The following is a 16603-nucleotide window of genomic DNA, read 5'->3' on the forward strand; positions in this document are numbered from 1 at the left end:
ACAAATAGTGAAACATCAAACATCTGACTTGATATTTGAAAATACTATGTTTAGAAATATTTTTTTTGTGCTCTAGTAGAATTCCAGAACATTTTAATCATATGCTGCATTTAATCTAATGAAATTTGTAAGGCAGAATCTTTTCATATACTGGCTGTTTGCTTAGCATTAACTGTTATCCATATACTTAACAGAATTCTTTCTTTTTGTTCTTAGAAATTGGGATAAGTGGGTGTGTCAAATTCTAATCTGAGATCTAAGAAGAACAGTGCATATTCATATATAGTTTGATAAGTTATTTCCACTGTTTTGTAAGGATTGTTTCTGTTTATAACCAGACACGCATTCATTACCATTGTTGATTATTCCCAGAAGCAGCCAGTAAGAGAACAGATTGACAGATGTTACAGTGTGATAATCATCTCTTCAGAGTTGTAATTTATCTAAAAGGATATTTGTATACCTTCTAATGCCATTCCAGATTTTTAAATAAGTGTTTGAAAAGGAACTGCCACTTTTTCCAAAGCTGGCTTTCTCATCAAGTTCAGTATGTGTATGATTAAAACTAAAGAAATCCATGCTGAATATTACAGATGATGTTCTAATGCTGAAAGTATCTTCAGTGTTTTGCAGGGCGATTATTAATAGGTGTTCTTAATCACAGTATGATAATTTTTGCAAGGCATTGCTAATGGAGAGAGTAATGTTTATTAAAATATGTAAGTACATTCATTCCATGTTATATGAACAAACCAAGATGGAAGAGAGGATACACATGAGCGGAATTCAGCACAGCTGTTTTATTTAATAAACAGTGACTTCAAGTAATTTCAGTATAGAGTAAACTAGTTGGAAAATAAGAATATTTAACTTATTTTTTTTCAAAAGCAACCAGAAATGCTGCTGTTACTCTTTTTCATACAAAGGAATAGCCAAATACATTGATGGTTTTCTTTTTTTTAAATAAGTCTGTACCATATTTTTCTAATTCATAGAAAAGCTAAGTGAATGTCAGGATTTTGATACAACTATTTATCTGGAAGGAATCATTTTTAGCTGGAGGGAATCATTTTAAGTAACACACATAAGGAGGAGTGCAACTATAAAAATATTGTATGAAGCTTATAAAAGCTTGTAATGTAAATATCTATAAATTTGCTAGAACAATTCCAAAGAAGAATCAAAGTGCTCTGCTAGACTGAAACCATGATTTAAAAGGTTAAGCATAGTATAGTAAACAGCTTTTCAATTTATACTCCATTATCAGTGTTTGTTTATAAATGTCACTAAACATAGCATGCTAAAAATGTTCATTTGTAGTCTCTTCAAACCTATAAAATTACTTAGTTTCTGTTTTATTTACATACTTATATAGCCTTTGATTTTTTTTAATCAGTCTCTACCCTAGCAATCCAGTTTATGGCTAAGACTATTTTATAGCACCTTTTACAAGCACTTTGATGTACATTCTATTTTAATCTTAGGTGATGCTGGAATTAAAGTATTAAGTGCCATCATGTTTTTAGCAAAAATGTTTCCATATTGTAGAAAAAAAACTATAAGCATATGGGACATTTCCACTTTCAGAAAGTGTCTCAGACTTTTAGAAAGTAGACACTGCACTTTGAACTTCTTTTGATTGCTCCTTGGGGTTTATAAATAAACAGCCTACAAATTGTAGGACAGAAAAAGTTAGGACAACTTCTGACTTTTTCTCCAGTTACATTGTTTTGTTTCTTCTCTAGTTTGAAATGGATGGAATAAAGGCCCATCCATCTTAAAATTCTTCTCTTACTGAAAGCAAGAAACTTTAACCCAGTGGGCCAGAACCTCTGCTGGTATAAATTGGGATAGCTTAATTTAAGTCAACAGAGCTACCCCGATGTATATCAGCAGATGATCCAGCCCCATATATCTAGTAAGTTTTTATGCATCTATTAAAAGAGAAATATTTTTAGAGTATTGCATCAAGCCTGTATCTGATCTCTGCATAATCGGTGTGTTCCTAAATTATAGTGCAGTGGTTCCCAAACTTGTTCTGTCGCTTGAGCAGGGAAAGCCCCTAGTAGGTCGGGCTGGTTTGTTTGCCTGCTGCGTCTGCAGGGTCAGCTAATTGCGGCTCCCAGTGGCTGCGGTTCACTGCTCCAGAGAATGGGAGCTGCTGTAAGCGGCGTGGGCCGAAGGACGTACTGGCCACTGCTTTCAGCAGCTCCCCTTGGCCTGGAGCTCCCATTGACCAGTGGGAGCTGCGATTGGCTGAACCTGCAAACGCGGCAGGTAAACAAACTGGCCCGGCCTGCCAGGGGCTTTCCCTGCAGAAGTGGCGGAACAAATTTGGGAACCACTGTTAGTGGTTTTTGAGATAAACAGGAATTTTATTTGTGAATTGTTCACAATATGCACATCATCTCAGCTGTAAGGAGAGATCAGGTGAAAGAAGCAGAGCCTCTGTGTTTTATAACTGATTTTTTTTATTTGCTTTGTAAAAGTAGATATTTGTATGAACAATACTGGTGATTTGGCTTTTTTATTGAGTTTGCAACTATTGATGATAGAACTTCAAAATAAAATTTCTTACAAATAAGTTATCAGTATATTTAATAATGTAACAAAAACTTGGAGTTACTCAGTCAAGTCATGAAAGGTGGATCTGAAAATTGGCAGATAAATATTGGAATTATTTTTTAAAAATTGAAGCTTTTAATTAAACTATTTTAATCAGTATTTAAAACCATTTGATAATTTGACTCCATGTGTTAATTACATTTTAAAACTTTTTGTTAATTAGGAACTTGGCAGGAGTCCGGAAAATCAAGCTGAAAGGATAACTAAGGGACAGATTTCTCAGCAAGATTTACATTTTCTCAGTCCATACTCAGAGGAGAGTGGACTGGTTCCTGCAGTGCCAAGTAGACTACCAGTACTGCAGTTTGGAAACCCTTATGCAATCCAGGAAACAAGAGGTTTGTAAAGTTTTATATTCCTCAGCTTTCTTTTGTCTCACAATTTGAAAATAATGGTGCCATTTTATTTATGTAGAGACAGGACTGGACTGTTGATATCCTGGCATATAATATGTTTGTCGGAAATGGCTGGATTCATTAATAAGTCTGTCGACTCTAGTCACTAAAAGGAAAACTTTCAAGAGGATACAAGAACAATGGTGTTCTCACACCGAAGTTTGTTCTAGTTGTGCATTCTGTTTACCAGATTTTGGGCTTTGGTTGAGAACTCCTAGTTTTATTAAATCTAAACTGAAAACATTTGAAATTTTGATTTCATTATTATTTTGATATGACAAAAAGTGTACTAATTGTATTGAACAGAACTTTTTATATAAAATAAGAGGCCTGTTCTTCTAATTTTTATTTCAGATGGAGCAGATGGTGCATTTTATCCGGAGGAGCTCCAAAGGCTGCCTGTAAGGACTTCCTCTTGGGAACTGGAAGACAACGTAGTCTGCAGTCAGCCTGCTCGCAACCTTAGTCGGCCTGATGGTCTAGAAGACCCTGAGGATAGCAATGTGAGTTAGCTTACTTGTTGTTTTTTTCCTTCATTTATTAATCAGCATCCAGGAGCTAACAATTGCTTGGCTATAGTGAGCATTTAAAAATTCTGATACGCTTAAGCATATCAGAACTGAAATTTTATTGAAAAATATCTGATGAACACTATTTAAGGTGAACAATTTGCACACAAAATGATGAAAATTCAAGTTATAGAAATCTCTTTTGAATTCTAATACCAGTTTATTTTGGTTTTGGAGTCATAGCCTCTGATTGCTTTAATATTTAAAAAGAAAAAAGTTAACTAATTTCAAGTTATATTGCTATTTCAATATATAACCATATTCCTGTTCCTTAACATTACATACACAGCCTTTCTTGTAGAACACAGATGTTTTTAATTCTCTCCCCAGTATATGAAAACTTAATTGAAACTGAAGGCAAAACAAAAGCTGGAGGATTATGTTACCAGTGTTAATGAATTAAATGTCTAGCATATAGTTTAATGCAAGGTGTACATTTATGAAGACAGATTTGCAAGAGATACAGAATCAAAGAAATATTTAAACAGAATGAAAATATTAAACATAGAAACAATTTCCATTTTGGCCTTTTCAACCACCAAAAGTTTGAAGTGGCAGAGATTCTTGTCTGTCATCTAAAACAGGGTAAAGTAAAAATGGTATTGTTTGCTAATATATTTTCCAGGACTTCATAGTGTGACACTTTCTCTGCAGGGGTGTGGGGGGGGAACAGAATTGCATTTCAGGGTGGGAGTCGGGCTGAGCATAGCTGAAGGGGATGTGCCTGGGAAAGGCACCAGCACCTAGTGCCCTTGCTGAGCCCCCCTAGGAGGTGCTTGGAGCAGGGAAGAGAGACGGGGGTGGTAGCACAGCTCCCCCAGAGGGGGTGTGGGGAAGACCTCTGAGTTCTGTCCCTTCCTTGCCTGCAACTGCAGTTACCTGCTTGGCAGTCAGTGTACAGAACCCGCTCTGGCCCACAGCAGGGATACAATGGGAGAAGTAAGTGGGGGAGTGAGGGAAAGGTGGTGCCGGTTTGGAGGGGTGTGGGGGGCACAGGGGTAGTGGGAAAAGGGGCCAGAGGTGACACATGGAGCGGTCATGTGTCCCTCCCCTTAAATTGTGCCGCTCTCCCTCACCCCCATCAAGAGTTATGGGTCATCTCTGTTTCTCAGGGTGACCAGGACTGAGAGTCACCTTGTTACCCTCCTGTCTCCAGTAAGAGGAAGATTTGCTTGTGCTTAACTGAGTATTGGTTTGCCAACACCACCCAAACAGTCTCCTCAGGGCTCTGCTACCCCTTACTTTGTCTTGTAAGTTAACAATAGGTGAGCCCCAGCCCAAGTGCTTCTGAAAGTAGGGTCACCATATGTCCGACTTTTCCTGGACATAGCCTTTTTTTGAGCTTCCTTTCTCTGTACGGACAGATTTTTCAAATAACAGGAAATGTCTGTGGGTTTTGCTGAGCAGACAAGTGGCAGCTGATTGGTCCCTCCCCTGCATCTGCAGCAGGTTGTTCTGTTCCCCTTCAAGCCACATTTGCCAGATCCCGTTCACTAGGCCCCAATTCCCAGCCCTGAGGAGAGTGTCCTGCAAAGAGGTGCTGAATGACAACTGTTGCTGCATCCTGGCCTTTTGCCTGCCACCATGACAGGGAGCAACACTGTGTCCCACTACCATTGAGTACCTCCACTGCAGGCACCCCTTCCAACAACCCGATCTCTACCCCCCTGCCACAGGCAGTGTTCTGTTTTTGGGAATCTGAAATATGGTAACCCTATGGAAAGTGCCATTCTGTGTTATCAATGCTTTATCAAAGGCTAAAATTTAAGAGATCGTAAATAAGGATAATGGAAACAAAAATTAGAACACAAACCTGGGTCTGTGTTTATCAACAGTTACTTTTTCTATGTAGTTAAGAAGATTTCCCCCAAGGATTCAGTCTTTTGTACAGCTAGCTGTTTTTCACTGACCCAGGATCCAAGAGTTCATGAACACCTTCCACTCTTTGTTTCCTCAGTGAATAGATAACCAACTGTCTTTTTGCTTCTCCTGGTTGGCTCCAAGTTGCCTTCTCATCCTCTTGTTGACTATATGCAAAACAGTGCTTCCATTGTATTGGCTTACAATGCTTAATCTACATATGAACCAAGGCAAATAGGTGACTCTACATCCCTTTGTCTGGTGTAACTGTCCACCTTACCTGGGACAGATTTTAAAAGATCTTTTCAGTACATACACAACCTTTTAAAGAACAGGAATTCTTGTGGCACCTGATGGTATGGCTACACTTGAAACTTTAAAGCGCTGCCAAGTGCGAGTGTGGTCACAGTGCCAGCGCTGGGAGAGCTCAGCGCTGGGAGAGCTCTCTCCCAGCGCTGCACGTACTCCACATCCTGATCTGGTTTAGCTTGCAGCGCTGGGAGCCGTGCTCCCAGCGCTGCGGCACTGTTTACACTGAGGCTTTACAGCGCTGTATCTTGCAGCGCTCAGGGGAGTGTTTTTTTCACACCCCTGAGCGAGAAAGTTGCAGCGCTGTAAAGCACCAGTGTAGCCAAGGCCTTAGAGACTTAACACATTTATTTGAACATGAGCCCAAGAAAGCTTATGTTCAAATAAATTTGTTAGGGTATGGCTACATTTGGAATTTCGGAGCGCTGCCGCGGCAGCGCTTTGAAGTGTGAGTGTAGTCAGAGCGGCAGCGCTGGGAGAGAGCTCTCCCAGCGCTGCCTGTAAACCATATCCCTTATGGGTGTAGCGTGCAGCGCTGGGAGCCGCGCTCCCAGCGCTGCTGCCCTGATTACACTGACGCTTTACTGCGCTGTATCTTGCAGCGCTCAGGGGGTTGGTTTTCACACCCCAGTTGCAGCGCTGTAAAGTGTGAGTGTAGCCAAGCCCGCAGTCTCTAAGGTGCCACAAGTATTCCTGTGTTTTGCGGATACAGACTGACACAGCTACTACTCTGAAACCTTTTAAATATCCATCCTTCCATCCATCTCGCAACTATTATGAGATGCAGTATGACGTAAACTTTTATTAGATACCTCACTTGACCCTCGTTGGATAAATAAAGTACTACGAAAGCAATGTGTTGGATCTACTGAGTTTATCAGGCCTGTCAGGAGCTAGTGTTACTGTTGGCACTGAGGAGTTTTTAGGGTCAAACATATCATTTAAAGGATGTTCGGAATCTTTATTTTTTTGTTTTATTTGGTTAGCTCAGATACTCTTGTATAAAAAAGAAAAATGGGGGCTAGTGAACTGGTTTATGAAGAAAACTGTACCTAAACTATATATGTATGTTTTAATTTGAACAGGTTTTTTTTTATTGTGTTTCAGTTTCTAGATGCTCTTGCTACTTTAAGAAATATTTCAGAAATAGTTTTCTACAAAGTATTGTGCTCTTTGCAAGTACTGTGGTATCATGACCTGTTTCTCATTTAGTCTAGTTTGCCACATTTAATTGCTATTAACCTTTGCAGAAACTGATCAGTGTTCAGACAGGCATGATTTTAGCCTTGGTGCTCAGCACCTATAATGGAGAAAAATGTATTTCTTCCTCCTGCCTTTTGAACCCTATGTCCATTATTGTGAATAATTAGGGAAACTGTCAGAACTATTGCAGCTTGTTTAAGGTCTAGAATATCAGCTTTGTGCTATTGCCCACCTTTTCTTCACATTTTGCATATTTAATCTGATCATTCTTGGCATAGACATTACTTATGACAAGCTCTTCTCTTCTTGAGTCATCTGCTGCAGTTTAATTAGCAGTGTGTTCTTCCTGATCTATGTGTTTTGCCCTTTCGCAAACCCCAGAGAAACAGTGCTAGAGTCTTGTGCTCATTTGCTGACACAGCTTAGATTTTGTAATGAGATGGAAGGAACCTAATATGCTCAACTAGGAAATAACTTCAGATAAATGTGTCAAGAAGATACTTCTTTTCTCACATCAAATAGCAATTTATATTTTAATATACTATAAGAATTGATATTCTTCCTGTCAAATGAAAATAGACTGAGAATGGTAAAACATAATTAGTTTCCAAATAAGAGAGAGGAGGATATATGTGAATAAATCAAAATTCTTCGAGTGCTTGCTCACGTCCATTCTGTTATAGGTTCCATTGTAATTGTGTGTGCTCGACACATGCACAGGTGTCGGAAGTTTTTCCCTCAGTGTATCTGTAGGGGACCAGCTCTGGCGCCCTCTGGAGTGGCGTGCATATGCACTGGTATAAGGGACACAGCTGGTTCCCCCTCCATCAGTTCCTTCCTACTGCCTGTGACAGTGCTGGAACGTCTCCTTGCCTCTGCGAGCTTTCCTATCTCAACTGTACCTAGCAGCAAATTTGTTGTATATAGTTGTTAAAGTTGTGTAGTTAATAGCTTCCTTAGTGTAAAGTTAGAATTAGTTAGTTAGCCCTGGTGCTTGGGCCTAGTGACTGCTGCAAAAAATCTGTGCCATTCAGTGGCCCTTACAGAAATTGCCTGAAGTGTTTAGGGGAAACCCGCAACAAGGGTCGCATTTGCAAGAGCTTCAGGCCACAGACCAAAAAGGAGCAGGACATTAGTCTTTGAGCACTCCTTATGGAGTCAGCCCTCGCACCAACCTTGAAGCTGATGAGATCGGTTTCTACTCCAAGCACCGGGGCTTTGGTGCAGAGCATGCTGCTGACACCAACTGCTGACCAGCACTGGTCCCCATCCCTGGTACTGGCTAAAAAAGCAAAGAAGGGCCAAGAGACTGTGTTCTCATACATCCCGTAAAGGGAGGGAGAGAGCCGGAGGAAAGCAAAGACCCACATAGGGTGGCTCTTCCCCTCTGGACAGTGGCCAGGCTCCAGCTCCCATTGAGCTGTTGAGCCCATATCCAGACCTGCTCATCATTCTGGGAAATAACAGAGGCACTCTGCACGTAGTGGTGCCGTCCACGCTTGCCAGTGAAGTGCCCCGTTCGAGGGGTAAACCTGTCCTGGGACCCTTCCAGTGGTCTCCATTAATGTGGCACCTCTCACCGTGGCAGGGGGCACCTTGCCAGCACTCGCCTGAACAGTGCCACCAGTCCCTGGATGGGGGTTGGCTTGCCAGAGTTCCTGGTGTCGGTCCCTGGACTCCAGGCAGTGTTTCTCGGAGTCCCGGCGTCAATTGCCAGTGGTCTGGTGCAGACCTGCAGAGGCCCATCACCAGTCTCCAGAGTCTCAGAGCTGGGAGCATCCGAGTCAGTCTCCAAGTCCTCGGCACTGCTCCGGTAGGTCAAGAAGCTGGTCATTGGAGTCCCATCACTGGTCTCTGGATTGCCAGTATCGATCACCGCGAGCATGTCAGTGGTCTCCGAGACAGCAACCCTCTCGGTCTCAGTCCTGGTCTACGGAGTGGCAAAGTGTGAGGCATTGATCGCCAGGGTATTGTTGGTGATCCACCAGTCACTGGAGTCACGGAGAGCAGTCCTCCTGGTGGAGGGCCGCAGAAAGAGCCGACAGGAATAGGATAGACAGGTGGCCTCGGTACTGTTCTGGTTCCCCAGACAAGTCTCTCCCTCCTTGGGCTGTGACAGTGAGGAGGAAGTATGTAGAGCCCGAGGAGGAAGACCTGCCTGCAAGCCAAGGTCACCCCCAGGGGACACTGACATTCCCTTCTGGGCCACCAGTGGCCAGCTGGCCTCCAGGCAACTATGGAACCCCTGGGGGTTTCCCCAACCATCGCAGGGGCCTTGGTTGGTCTCAGGGACATCCAAAAGATAGTTGGCGACCTCATCATAGATAGCTCTGCCACTTCGTCATCTTCGCCAGATGAGACGAAAGCAGGGGCTTCTCACGCAGTCCCTCAGGATGGTGCAAGGACCTACCAAGAGATTTTGAAGAGGGTGGCATCAGACTGGGGCTGGAAGCCGAGGAGCTGGCAGAGCCCTCAGATTACCTGTTCAATGTATTAAGTGCGCCTCCAGGTTGGCATTGCTAGTACACGAGGGAGTGGTGAAACTACTCAAGGCCCTGTGGCAGACACCCTTCTCCCTGCCCCCCATCTCTGTGCAGGTGGAAAGAAAGTAGTATGTCACTGCTAAGGGTTTTGAGTATCTTTATACTCATCCTGCCCCGCACTCACTGGTTATGACCCGCAGCCAATGAGCAGAATAGACAAGGCCAATCGGGGTTGACACCTAAGAAAAAGGAGGCAAAGAGACTCAATCTTCTATGTCCAGCCTCCAGCTGAGAGTGCCCAACCATCAGGCCTTGCTTGGCTGCTGTGATTTTAGTACACCTCTACACCTTGATATAACGCTGTCCTTGGGAGCCAAAAAAATCTTACCACGTTATAAGTGAAACCATGTTATATTGAACTTGCTTTGATCCACCGAAGTGCACAGCCCTACCCCCCCGGAGACTGCTTTACTGCGTTATATCCAAAATCGTGTTATATCGGGTGGCGTTATATTGAGGTAGTGGTGTATTTGGCAGTCCATGGGTAAGTTCATGGACTCGCTGCCAAAGGAGTCCAGGAAGGAATTCCCGGCTATTCTCAATGAGGGCAGGACTGGCCAGGGCAGCCCTCCAAGTAGTCTCAGATGCAGCAGATTCTGCGGCCCAGACCGTGGCTTCGGCTATTTCTATGAGGCATGCATCCCGGTTGCAGTCATCGGGCCTGTTGGTGGAGGTTCAGCAGTCCATCCAGGACCTCCCATTCCATGGCCTGGTGCTGTTCTTGGAACAGACAGTAAATTACATGGCCTAAAAGACGCTAGGACTACCTTGCGCTCTGTGGGCCTTTACACGCCCCCGGGGCCTGAGAGGAAGCGGTTTAAGCCGCAGCAGTCCTGCAGGTTCAGGTCCAACCTCAACCAGAGCCCTTCCAAAAGAAGGGCAAAGGCTATAAGTGCCGGCAGACCATCAGCCAGCCCTCTTAGCTCACTCGAGCTCTACCCGCAACCAACTGGGTAATAAGCAGGCATTTTGAGGGTGTGCTCGAGGGCGACCTTCCAGACCGTGTCCTGGATCCAGCACGCCTTCTTTTTTCCAATTGTAAATAGTGGCAAGGAGGAGAAGACAATATCTGAGTTGTGTGTGTATGTATGAAATTAAATGGTTTTGTCTGGGAAACAGAATGGTGCAAGCCCACAAACTGGCTGGAAAACCAAGAGGACAGTGTTTGAATTTCAGCCTGTAAATGTGATAGAAGATCGTTGTCTGACCACATTATAGCCTCTCCAGTCTCACCCCAGAACTACTTATCTTGAGAAACAAAGTAAAGAGCTTGAGAGAATTGTAGTAGTCCTGATAGTAAATAAGAGTGCTCATTCTGACTGTATTCTAGATAAAAGGAGACTTACAGCCAAGAAGAGTGGGAAAAAATTCATAGTCAACCTTATGGTCTGTGTTAGAGACTGATAGAAGAAGTTGTATAGGCAGTCAAAGCAACTGACAATATCCTTTCCCCTCCCTCCTGAATTTCTGTGTGATGCTAGCCATTTAAACCAAACTTTATACAAGTGGTTATTAATTATGTTTCTCATTTTCTGGGTGTCCAGCTTGATGCCATGGGGTCTGATCTGCAGAACTGCTGAGTGCTCACAGCTGCAACTTAAGTCAGTGGAGCTCTGCTTTGAATGTATTTATAAAATCTTACATAATGCTGATTCAGGATCTGATTTTTCAGAGTAGATGTATCAAACTGGGCACCTAACATTAGAGGAAACTTTTGACCCAAATCTCTCTCCCTCAGTTCCCCTCTGTAAAATGGAGATTATACTCTCTCACCTCAGAGGGGTGTTCTGCAGATAAATAAAATGTTTGTGAAACACTTGAATGCTATAGTGAAAAGTGCCCTAGAAACACCCCCGAGTGGTGTTTGAATAATATGCAGTAAAGTCATGAGGCTACATACTGAACAATAAAAAGAACAGGAGCACTCGTGGCACCTTAGAGACTAACAAATTTATTTGAGCATAAGCTTTTTTGGGCTACAGCCCACTTCATAGGATGCATGCAGTGGAAAATACAGTCGGAAAAGTGTGTGTACACACACACACACACACACACACACACACACACACACACACACACACACACACACACACACACAGAACATGAAACAATGGGTGTTACCATACACACTCTAACGAGAATGATCAGTTAAGGTGAGCTATTACCAGCAAGAGGAGAGAGAGAAACTTTTTGTAGTGGTAATCAAAATGGTCCATTTGCAGCAGTTGACAGGAAGGTTTGAGGAACACTGTGTATGTATGTGGGGAATAAACATGGGGAAATAGTTTTACTTTGTGTAATGACCTATCCACTCCCAGTCTTTATTCAAACCTAATTTAATGGTGTCCATTTTGCAAATTAATTGCATTCAGCAGTCTCTCATTGGAGTCTGTTTTTGAAGTTTTTTTGTAATATTGTGACTTTTAGGTTTGTAATCGAGTGACTAGGGAGATGGAAGTGTTCTCCAACTGGTTTTTGAATGTTATAATTCCTGACATCTGATTTATGTCCATTTATTCTTTTACGTAGACACTGTCCGGTTTGGCCAATGTACACGGCGGAGGGACATTGCTGGCACATGACAGCATATATCACATAGTGTAGGGCTACCAGCACTCCTAGCTATCTTTGAGACACCACTGATTTCCTGAGGAAACTACAATCCATTGGTGATCTTTCTAAAAACACCATCCTGGCCACTATGGATGTAGAACATTCCACACAAAGATGGACTACAAGCCATCAGGAACAGTATCCTCGATAATGTCACGGCAAACCTGGTGGCAGAACTTTGAGACTTTGTTCTCACCCGGAACTATTTCACATTTGGGGACAACTTATACCTTCAAATCAGCAGCACTGCTATGGGTACCTGCATGGCCCCACAGTATGCCAACATTTTTATGGCTGACTTAGAGCAACGCTTCCTCAGCTCTCGTCCCCCAACGCCCGTGCTCTACTTGTGCTACCGGAAACCTACTGACCGCTATACTTACCTACATGCCTCCAGCTTTTATCCAGACCACACCACACGATCCATTGTCTACAGCCAAGCTCTACGATACAATCGCATTTGCTCCAACTCCTCAGAGAAAAACACCTACAAGATCTCTATCAAGCATTCTTACAACTACAACACCCACCAGCTGAAATGAAGAAACAGATTGACAGAGCCAGAAGAGTACCCAGAAGTCACCTCCTACAGGACAGACCCAACAAAGAAAGTAACAGAATGCCACTAGCCATCACCTTCAGCCCCCAACTAAAACCTCTCCAGCGCATCATCAAGGATCTACAACCAATCCTGAAGGACGATCCATCACTCTCACAGATCTTGGAAGACAGGCCAGTCCTTGCTTACAGACAGCCTCCCAACCTGAAGCAAATCCTCACCAGCAACCACAGACCACACAACAAAAACACTGACCCAGGAACCTATCCTTGCAACAAAGCCCGTTGCCAACTCTGTCCACATATCTATTCAGGGGACACCATCATAGGACCTAATCACATCAGCCACACTATCAGAGCCTCACTCACCTGCACGTCAATCAATGTGATATATGCCATCATGTGCCAGCAATGTCCCTCTGCCATGTACATTGGCCAAACTGGACAGTCTTTACATGAAAGAATAAATGGACACCAATCAGACGTCAAGAATTATAACATTCAAAAACCAGTTGGAGAACACTTCAGTCTCCCTGGTCACTCGATTACAGACCTAAAAGTCACAATATTATAACACAAAAAAACTTCAAAAACAGACTCCAATGAGAGACTGCTGAATGCAATTAATTTGCAAAATGGACACCATTAAATTAGGCTTGAAAAAAGACTGGGAGTGGATGGCTCATTACACAAAGTGAAACTATTTTCCCATGTTTATTCCCCACATACATACACAGTGTTCCTCAAACCTTCCTGTCAACTGCTGCAAATGGACCATTTTGATTACCACTACAAAAAGTTTCTCTCTCTCCTCTTGCTGGTAATAGCTCACCTTAACTGATCACTCTCAGTAGTGTGTGATGGTAACACCCATTGTATCATGTTCTCTGTGTGTGTATACACACACACACACTTTTCCGACTGTATTTTCCACTGCATGCATCCGATGAAGTAGCCCACAAAAGCTTATGCTCAAATAAATCTGTTAGTCTCTAAGGTGCCACAAGTACTCCTGTTCTTTTCACGATAAAGTGATTACACTACAGTACTTGTATGAGGTTAATTGAAAAATACTGTTTCTTCTATATTTTACAGTGCAAATATTTGTAATGAAAGTAATATAAAGTGAGCACTGTACACTTTGTATTTTATATTGATTTCTATTACAACACATTTGAAAATGTAGAAAAACATCAAATATATTTAATAAATTTCAGTTGGTATTCTATTGTTTAACAGTGTGATTAATCACAATTTTTTTAAGTTAATTGCTTGAGTTAACTGCAATTAATGGACAGCCTAATTATTAATACAGACAGCAAAAATAAAGCACAAGGAAATATGGAGAACTGTTAGCTTGAGTAATTAACAATGACCTATAAGATCAAGAACTCATGAGCAAAATTCGTAATTACCAGATAGAGAAATGTAAAACAAATGCTGAAGCATCTCTCATGGCAAAATCTTATATACCGTGGAGAGTAAATGTTGATATGTTTAAGGAATACTTTAAACCAGGTAAACCCTCAATATAAAGATTATAATTTGTTAATTCTGATAAAATCTAGTTTGCTATAGGATGCGTTAATGGAGCAGAAATGCACACGCAGTGAAGCTGAACCTAAGGCACAATCCACTGTTTGCTGGTACAGCTTCCACAATTGAATGGGAGGCATTGACTAGCATTATGAGTAATTAATATATGGTGCAGAGTATACATATTCAGTATGCACCATTTTATACATTTTAATGTTTGCTGGAATTATATTTACAAGTATAATTGTTTTTTCTTTTGTGATATTAAAAACCCTAGTAGAATTTATGATACACCAAGCTTAGTGTTTAATAATAAATCCTCTCAGTAATTATCTAATATTTCTTTACAGACAGTTATGCTTCAATAGTAAGGCATGTTAATGATTTCTTTCAGGACTGCACAAGTGCTCATTCTAAAGTAGATAGCATTGACTATAATTTGTGCAACTGGAATGATGAAGGTGGGGAGTCTCTTTGCCCATCCATAATTGTTAACATACAGCTGGTGGTCATTAACTCCTTCATCTTTAGTACTCTCTGCTAAGGACATTTTGAATTAATATTTATTACTGGTAAATCCTGATTGCTGACCCTAAGAAGCTAAATAGATTAACAGTGTGATTACAATGCATAGCTTCTGAGCATGTTTTCTGGTTTGGTGCTCTGTACTAAACAACGGATATATGTAAGCATGGAAGGGAGGGTGCATAGGAAGAGAACTGATCAGAAAACAGATTTTCTGTCCTGTGAAAAAATTTGAGATTTTAAAAACATTTCATGCCAAATCAGGATAAACAGCAAAAATTTTTGAATTATGAAAACAAATTGTTTTGTCACTTGAAACATTTGTGTTTGCTTTCAGCCCTTTTATTTATTTATTCTGTGTGTGTGCACACGCGTGTATGTAAAGTGAATTTGAAAATGAAGTCATTTTGAAACCAACAATCAAAGCCCTTAGTTTCAAAATGGGGCATTTTGACATTTTCAAAATGCTTTTTCCAATTTTGGTGAAAAACTTCAGTTTTGTCGAAACCGTATTTTCTGATGGAAGACTCTTGGTACAAATTTTTTTTGACCAGCTCTATTGAAGAGCCCTATCTCTAGGGGGAAATGCCATCTGTTTCACTGTCTAGAATACTGTTAACAGACCTATTGAAATAATGCTAAGTGTTCAAGAAATGGCCTTCTAGCTATAAAAATGAAAGGATTAGAAAGAAATTCAGTTTTAAGGGATTTAAATTAAACTAGGTATGTATTTGTAGTATAAATATCCATGTTTAGATAAATTGTGTTTATTTTCTCATGGTAAATATTTAAACAGTAATGTGGAATAGTTCTGATTTGCTCAGAACATGATTTCCCCACATTTGTTTGTGTCTGTCTGTCTGTCCAGCAATAACAACCTTTTACTGTGTAATGAGAAACACTTTAGATATTAACCAGTAGTTTTTCTCTATTAATAATTATACTCTCCTCATTGGTGACAAAAGGAACAAATAGTGCTTTTACAATCCATATGCCCCTTCTACTGCAGGTGCTAGGCAAGCATGTTAGATAGGACAACATGTCTGTCTCTAGCATCTGCTGCAGTAAGCCCCACTAGCTGCTTAATGAAAATGTTAAATGGTTGAAATTAAGCAGCTGTTGTTCAGAGAGTGAGGGGGAGAAAACTATTGAAGGAATTTCCAAATCTGTCTAGTTTCCATTAACTTTTCTTGAGAACACTGTGTAGTAATTAAATAAATAAATAAATAAATAAAGAACCCAGTGCAATTTGAAGGTGGATATGAGTTGTCTGTGCAAAGTAGACATGCAGCTGCACGTATCTTTTGTACATGAATTTTTGAAAATCAGGCTCCCAGTGTCATTGTTCACACTTCATGCTTGTGTTGAGCTAGGACAGTGTTTCCCAAACTTGGGTCACCGCTTGTGTAGGGAAAGCCCCTGGCGGGCTGGGCCGGTTTGTTTACCTGCTGTGGGAGCGGTGATCAGCCGGACCTGCGGATGCGGCGGTTAAACAAACTGGCCCGGCCCGCCAGGGGCTTTCCCTACACAAGCGGTGTCCCAAGTTTGGGAAACACTGATCTAGGGGTACGTTCAGCGATCGATTTATCAGGGATTGATATATCGCATTTCGTCGAGACGCGATATATCGATCCCCGAACGCACTCCCCGTCAACTCTGGAAATCCACAGGAGTGAGCGGCAGTAGTGGAGTCGACAGGGGAGATGCGGCCGTCGATCCCGTGCCGTGAGGACGGGAGGTAAGTCGGAATAAGGTATGTCGACTTCAGCTACGGTATTCCCGAAGCTGAAGTTGCGTATCTTACATCAACACGCCCCTCTCCAGTGTAGACTAGGCCTAGGAGATTGGATTCCAGAATGTTTTATAG

The 16603-nt window shown here is 41.8% G+C and overlaps 1 protein-coding gene across 3 annotated transcripts in view; it reads left to right on the plus strand.

Moving 5' to 3' along the window:
- Positions 1-16603, plus strand: part of TAX1BP1 (Tax1 binding protein 1) — a 78200-nt gene that overhangs the window by 58494 nt on the left and 3103 nt on the right. For all 3 annotated transcript variants that reach the window (XM_030550848.1, XM_030550850.1, XM_030550849.1), the window contains 2 exons: positions 2789-2963; positions 3375-3523. In XM_030550848.1, coding sequence (XP_030406708.1) covers positions 2789-2963; positions 3375-3523 — 324 coding nt within the window. The remainder of the gene's footprint in view (positions 1-2788; positions 2964-3374; positions 3524-16603) is intronic.

This window comes from Gopherus evgoodei, chromosome 2 (genome assembly GCF_007399415.2).
Source record: "Gopherus evgoodei ecotype Sinaloan lineage chromosome 2, rGopEvg1_v1.p, whole genome shotgun sequence".
Taxonomy (NCBI): domain Eukaryota; kingdom Metazoa; phylum Chordata; order Testudines; family Testudinidae; genus Gopherus; species Gopherus evgoodei.